We start from the raw sequence: 7500 nt of genomic DNA on the forward strand, positions 1-7500 counted from the left end.
GTGATATCATAATGAGAAGCTAATTGCAAGAGTTGATCTTTTGTAAAAAGCTCCAGAAACTCGTCTGAAGGTTCCTTCAGGAAATCCTCAAGAAGCTGAACTCGACTCAAAGTGCTAACAACAAAAGCACGAAACACGAGTAATTTCCACCACTGCCTGCACAAATGTACAGCGAACACCACAGCAGTGCAAACTACAAAAATAACACGAAGCAGCAAATTTACTCACACAATAGCTTTAAAGCTTTAAACCCAAAAGTAGAACTAAATGACCCGGTAAACTACAAAAGTTACTCCCCCCAAACAAGCAACAGCTCTCTAATGCCTCTAATTACTCACAAATATATTACACTGGGCATTAGTCTACACTGAAGTCCAGAAAGGAACATCACACGAAAGCTGCTAGCACACTAAAGTTAGGATCATGGACCAAACAAACACAAGCGGCAGAACTTTTAACTCACCTAACTTAAATACTCTCGTCTTACTCCCTACAAAACATGAGCATGGTTTCTGAACCGAACGTAATACAAAATACATGAGAAACACCCGGATACCTGCCTAACATTTCCTGATCCCGAGCTATCTTCTGAGGTGTACCGGGCACGAGGCGACTTTAAAAGCACAAAACAACAACTGTAGACCATATAATCACCCAGATAGCACACGTACGTCTGCAAGATGTCTGTTAAAGATCTCTTGATCTGGAGAGCATCTGCTGTCTACAAACGTCTGACAGACGTCTTTCAGATGTCAGTTTTACATGCATTCTAAATCATAAACATCTTAAAGACATCTAATAGACGTCTATTTGACATCTGACAGGAAACGTCCTATAGACGTCTTGCAGATGAGCAAACACTCTAAACAATACGTCTTGCAGATGTAAATGCAGACGTCAAATAGGCGTCTCCGAGATGTACGTGTGCTATCAGGGCAATGATCACACAGTTGTGAAATGCTTACCCCCGACAGAGAAGAAGTCTCCGCCCAGAATAACCTCAGAGCGGACTGAACTAACTCAGAAAACTCAGGGTTGCAATCTCAGAGTAAAATAAGTCAACTCAGAGTTCAGGTTTGACCTGTTGAACCTCCTTCTGGAATACACCCCTGAGACATTTCTCAAAGTATGTTATTTTATGTTTCACAGAAGAAAAACTTCTTACAGGATTAGAGCGAGAGTAGAGTAAATGATGACAGAATACTCACATTTGTGTGAACATAAGTCAAACCAGCAGGTGCTGCAAGCCTGTAATATGTGAGATTATTTATGAATCAGTCAGTCAGTTGGTTCAGATGATTCAGAAAAGCTTCGGGAACACCGATACATCACTTCACAGGAAGTGGAGCGGGAAATTTACCCATCAGTCATTGCGCAACACTTCAGCAATTGTAGAAGTTGAGAAGGTGAGGAAAGGTGAGGTGTTTTTACTAAGTTTATTTAGTCCCAATCGTGTGGTTTGTACGCGGTTATAAAGTGAGCGAGACGTGAGTTACAGTACAAACCTTATGATTATGATTAAATAAGATAAAATAGACATTTAATATGAACAAATTACATTTATTTTCATATTAAACATCAAAACAGACATTTCACACGTTTAACAACTTAATATTACACAGATGTTTTATATACACTTTTACATTAAATGAAAGCATGAGCAAAAGATACATTGTATTATATTGTTATACCTCTGTGATCTGTGCCGCACATGCAGGGTGTTCTGAACGAAGGCCTTTTGTGAAGTGAATTTGAACAGATATCCTGCAACAAGGAGAACTGAACTCTTTGTAGGGACCGTGTCAATCTCTGAAAGCACAAAGATCGGCGAGATGCTCTCAGGTCAGGTATTTTAGTGATAAGGTGTAGGGTCCTTTTCTGCTTGCAGCCTCCCATAAAAACACATACACCCCAAGTGAAGTGTAGGTTACCATATGATGTGTTTGTACATTTGTTTTGTGTAATTTAATTACAAGATATTTTGGTGATACCGTTCTTAAGTTTACGACAACAGCAACAAATCGCTTTATTAGGCAAAACATTGCGTAAGGTTTTCACGCATACTTTGATGGCCTTTCTCATATCCTTAGAGATACAGAAATATATAATAGGATCAAAACATGCATTTAAAGTGCTCAGCATTAACGTGTTCATGCGCCAATTTGGAGTTTGTTTTTTGATGAAGCCCGCTATGTGTGATGCATTGAAGGGTGCGAAACTAATGGCAAACACAAGGAGCGTCCCCACAAGCAGTCCGATCACCCGGAGCTTACGCTGCCGCTTGAAGAGAGGACACTTCATCAAAATACGAATTAAAGCGATGTAACAGAAGCAGCAGACAAGCAGGGGTAGAAGGAAAAACAACACTGCTAAACTCATCCGCACCGGAAGCAATGCTTTTAGCTGTTTCGCCGTGAAGTTAATATAACAGTTCTGAGGCTTATTAGTGTTGTTGTCCACTTCGTCAGAATCTGAAAATGCTGCCATGTATGGAAATATTGAAATTATTACAACAGGCACCCAGATGAAAACGCATATAAGTATTGTATAAATGAACCTTTTTGGACTTTTATACTTAAATGGAAACGCTACACACACATAGCGCTCAGCGCTGATCGCTGCCAGGAACAGGCTGCTGGAATAGAGAGGAGCGAAGAACACGATCACACTGAAGCGGCACAGGACACGAGGCATGCTCCAAGACATGTTATCTGCTGCCTCTTTCATCTTTAAAGGCAAGAAGGTGAGGAAGAAGAGGTCAGAAACAGCAAGGTTCAACATGAACATGTCAATGGGGACAGGTTTACGCTGAATCTTGCGAATACATGAGCAGAACGCCAGCATAGCATTAGGAAAACCAATCAGGAAAGTGATGATATAAATGAGGAGAAACGCTGTCGAATCTTCTGACATTGTTGTGGGCCTGTGGCAAGGTTCTGCGCTTTACTGTAGAAAACAGCCCTGCAAGTTCTTAAAACAGCTCCTGTAATATATAAACACATACACTGTAAGATGTATTCTCTTTGATTTTTTAAAGGGGTCATCGGATGCCCATTTTCCACAAGCTGATATGATTCTTTAGGGTCTTAATGAAAACATACTTTGGTTAAAATTTCACCTTTTTAAACCTGTCTAAATCAGCTCTGTTTTCAGCAAGCTGTTTTAGTCAGGTATCATTATTTAGGTATCATTTTCATTTGTGTAATGTCCACAAAATTGCCTATGATCAGTTTAGTTGAGGCTGAACTGGAATATCCTACATAAAAAACGTCTGCGGCCAGCACTACAGATAGTGCTACCCTTTTGTTGAAAGACGTCACATCTGATTTGTTACGAGCATTACTGATGTTCAGTGACAGCCCGCCCTCTGAGTCCAGCTACGTGCCCAGTGCTACCCCAGCGTTAGACCGCCCTTTACTCAGGGATTTCCAAGCAACGAAAGTGAAACTCAATGAAAAGAAAATGACAGCTGCAGTCATCGGCGCTTACACCAGATCTCGCTGCATTAGCTGTAACAGAGATGTGTAAGATGTGTGCATGTAGTGTACAGCTGCTTACTGAAGGCCCTGACTGAAACCCCACGGTACGCTACTGGTTTTAGTTCATGTCGCTTTAAATGCTAATGAGCTCTGCTGGCCCCGCCCTTCTCTTCCGTGGAGCGACGAGCAGTACTGTTTACTTCTATTCATAAAAAACCTCACTTCTTCTGTAGATAAAGCTGATCACGAATGATTCGCGCGAACAGATCGGGGATCAGTGCATTCACTTCAAAGCGAAAGTAACGTTAATCCTCTGCGTCTTCAGCGGCTCAGATGTCGGGAGTAAATGATGACTGCTGTATTCATGATTACATCCAACAACTAAACACCTCAATCACTTAATCTGAGACATCTTGTCTTCCCTGCGCCGGAGTCAGCGGTCAGCTCTCGGCTCACTCGGGGCGGGGCTAAGATAAGACGCTAGTGTCAATCAACTATTGTGGGAGTGGCCTGTGCAGAACTACGTCATTCTGACAGGAATCTCAGAGCAGCCTGATTTGAGAAAGAGGATTTTAAAATAGGGATTTAAAAAAAACACTGTGTGGATTTTTATCATTATAGGATGGATGTGAACACACACTACAACACACATTAATGTTCAAACAACTTGAAAAGTGAATTGTGCATCCGATGACCCCTTTAATATCATGAAAAAATTAATAGAATAAAACTTTTTAAAGATATTAAAAACATAAGCGGTTTTATTTGGAACTTACCAAAATGTATTTCTCTCTATTATTAGTAGTCTTCATAAAATCAATGAACTCTTTTCAAATGTCCTTCTGTAACACACTCCAGACACCTGGATGGCAATGATACAGTAAACAGTAATATGATTTGCATTCTGTCGCATTATGAAAACACATTTAGAATTGATCCATTGTCCCCCCTACTATTCAGTGCTATTTCAGCTGGTTAACTTTCCATAATTTTTTTTTTTACTTTCCATAATGTAATTATTTTATCTGAAGAATAAATTAACAGTACTACAAGACCATCGCCAAGCAGCTCGGTGAGAAGGTGACAACAGTTTGTGCGATTATTCACAAACGGAAGAAACACAAAATAAAGGTGAGTCTCCCTCGGACCGGGGCTCCTCGTGGAGCTTCAGTGATCAGGAGAACGCGGAGGAATCAGCCCAGAGCTACACGGAGGATCTCGTCAATCATCTCAAGGCAGCTGGGACCATAGTCACCAAGAACACCACTGACCCCCGACTGAGCCTGGTTTCCTCCATTCCGTCGCCGATGCAGTTCTGGTTCCTCTGGCTCGCTCAGTCGGGGACACACTTATTTTCCAGCGATATCGTCGACTTGATCGCACAGATACTAATAGAGCTGGACGATGACATCACTGAATTCAGTAATGAAACACCTTTAACTGAAAATCTCATTATTCATTGCTGACACTATTCTCCTATTCTGATCTTGGAAAGTTGCTTTGACACAATCTGAATTGTTAGAAGCACTATATAAATAAAGGTGACTCGACTCGACTATATTCCAGTCCAGCATATTTTCAAAAACATCAAATAGATTTGAAGACTTTTAAATACTCACCACGGCTCTTCAGGTTACGGTCCCTCTCGTTTCTAACAGTAACTTAACACACATCCTGCATGTTTATCAGTTCTCTGATCTTTCCTGGGTACTGCCTTACTGCAAACCACTAACACAAGCATATTTGTCCACAGTTGACTATTGATTTGTTTATTTTGTTTTATTTTTGTTTTTTCCCTGGTACGGATATGAGGCCCGAAAATAATTGTATTTTTGAATTGATATTAAGGATTTAAACAATGTCTGGACATACACATAAAAACTTATTATATTATCATATAAATTATATAAAAATATTTATAATATTACATCAATTCATAATTTTCATACGCAAAAACTGCACCAGGAAAATGAAATAGTCCCAGAGAACGTAAGAGCAGTTTAATTTATATTTACAATACAGTGCCCTTGTTAAACATTTTACACATTCACACTATACACGTTATAGTACAAATAACGATAATAACAGAATAACTGTGTCACAGAATAGTTAAGCACATGGGTCATCTATACTACTCTGTTGTCCAGATTTGGATGAAATAAAAGAATATACATGGAGTCAGGACCACTTCAAATCTACCCCAGATCTTCCCTCATATTCAAAAGATCCACTAGATGTTGCTATTTTACGGTTTTTATTCATTATAATAACTTCCTATTGTTTATATTTTTGGTTGAAACCATTATCTGACAGCTCATATCCTTCCCCTAAATATGACTGAGTGACTCACAATCACAAGTTAAAAACATTTACCCACCAGTCATTGCGTAACTCTTCAGCAATAAAGTGCACAATGCATTAAGAGCCGGGGGGTGAACACTTTTGAACAAAATGAAGATGTGTACATTTTTCCTCGGCTCTTAATGCATGGTTTTTCCTTCTGGAGCGTCAGTGATCGTTTGAACCTTCTGTAATAGAAAGGACAGAACAAGAGCTTGAACAAGGAGTTGTGAAGCATGCTCCGAAAGAAAGGGCCTGATCTTCTTGATGTTGAATAAAGCAAATCTGCAGGACTGGACAGTTTTAGCAATCATTAATCATAACTCCAAGGTTTCTGGCTGTTTTTGAAGGAGTTATGGTTGATGTGTCTAACTGGAACCACGAGCAGTTCTGTCTTGGCTCAAGCTTGAGTTGAAGGTGATGGTCCTTCATCCAGCAAGAAATGTCTGTTAGACAAGCTGAGATGCGAGCAGCTATCGTCGGATCATCAGGATGGAATGAGAGGTAGAGTTGAGTGTCATCAGCAGAGCAGTGATATGAAAAGCCATGTTTCTGAATAACAGAGCCTAGTGATGCCATGTAGACAGAGAAGAGAAGTGGTCCAAGAACTGAGCCCTGAGGCATTTAAACTGTATTGGTTCAGTATTGTTTTAAGAAGCTGTCGGTTTTATCTCTGCGGTTGGTCAATTCTTAAATTCTTTAAAAACGTCATACAGGCCTTATTTTATGCATGGAATTACATATATGGCCTTTGGTTTATGAGGACACTGAGATGTCCATAATGCTGGTGAGTAACCTGACATTTTGTCCTTATGAACCACATATGCCATTCACTTTAATAACCCTGCTGAAAAACAATCACATCACAGAATTTGTAATGGTTTTATTGGTTATAACAGGACTTGGTTTTAATGTAAACGTTTCTACTGGTAATTGGTCACCTTCTATTGGTAATAAATCCTATTGGAATATGTCTCAAATCACACTACAGAGGTTTGTAATGTTTGTAATGGTATTTGTAGTGAAAACCTTTAGAATTTCTGTTATGGTTTCTATTGTTTTTTCAGCACTGTAACAATAAAACACTGCACATAACTGTAATAAAACAAAGTTTCTGTTTAATATAGGCTATAATAAAATATTGATTATATACATGAACTGAGCACTCAATTCAAGTTTATTTATATATCATTTCAAAGCAGCTATACAGAAAATCATGATGTTAACGATCATAATATCTTCTAGCAGATATACTATCGCTTTTCACTGTATCGTTCGACAATGACTACATTTCCCAGCCTGCTCCGCGCGAAAGCGACTACATTTCCCAGCATGCACCGCGCCAGACACTTCCTCGACTCGTTCAGCCAGTCGAGTTTAGTGAGTTTCGCGCTCTGTCACGTTATAAGGTCGTTTCAAAGCGACAGTTTAATCGGAAACATAACTTTTAAAGGCAGAGCTGCAGAAGCTACAGACTTCGATGAGTTCCTGAAACACACAGAATGACTGAAGCAGTAAGTCGCGTCGATCTGTGGTTAATAAGATCCGGTAATAATAATAACACTGCGTTCGTCCGTCTGTCAGTTTGCAGGTGAGCAGCACACGCGCGTTCACGCGGACCGGTCCCCCGGGTTCCTGGAGCGTCTGAGCGCGAGCACCGGCGGCGTGATCGCGGGCGTCT

At 40.1% G+C, this 7500-nt stretch overlaps 2 protein-coding genes across 3 annotated transcripts in view; one reads left to right on the forward strand and one right to left on the reverse strand.

Annotated features, from left to right (window-relative positions):
- Window positions 1-1701: 1701 nt before the first annotated feature.
- LOC131530897 (free fatty acid receptor 3-like) lies at window positions 1702-5109 on the reverse strand. Of its 2 annotated transcripts, XM_058761404.1 has the most exons (3): window positions 5099-5109; window positions 4256-4341; window positions 1702-2983 (listed from the first exon to the last, which is right to left on the reverse strand). In XM_058761404.1, the coding sequence occupies exon 3, from the start codon at window positions 2911-2913 to the stop codon at window positions 1966-1968; it is 948 nt and encodes a 315-aa protein (XP_058617387.1). In that variant the 5' UTR covers window positions 2914-2983; window positions 4256-4341; window positions 5099-5109; the 3' UTR covers window positions 1702-1965. The 2 variants fall into 2 exon arrangements, with proteins under 2 accessions (XP_058617387.1, XP_058617388.1); XM_058761405.1 differs by lacking the exon at window positions 5099-5109 and having other exon boundaries at window positions 4256-4371.
- A 1898-nt stretch (window positions 5110-7007) lies between these two features.
- Window positions 7008-7500, forward strand: part of LOC131530111 (transmembrane protein 43) — an 8096-nt gene continuing 7603 nt past the window's right edge. Inside the window, exons 1-2 of the mRNA XM_058760232.1 lie at window positions 7008-7333; window positions 7404-7500. The exon at window positions 7404-7500 is cut by the window's right edge and continues 41 nt beyond it. Coding sequence (XP_058616215.1) covers window positions 7322-7333; window positions 7404-7500 — 109 coding nt within the window. The 5' untranslated portion in view covers window positions 7008-7321. The remainder of the gene's footprint in view (window positions 7334-7403) is intronic.

The sequence above is a fragment of the Onychostoma macrolepis genome, chromosome 22, assembly GCF_012432095.1.
Source record: "Onychostoma macrolepis isolate SWU-2019 chromosome 22, ASM1243209v1, whole genome shotgun sequence".
Classification (NCBI taxonomy): domain Eukaryota; kingdom Metazoa; phylum Chordata; class Actinopteri; order Cypriniformes; family Cyprinidae; genus Onychostoma; species Onychostoma macrolepis.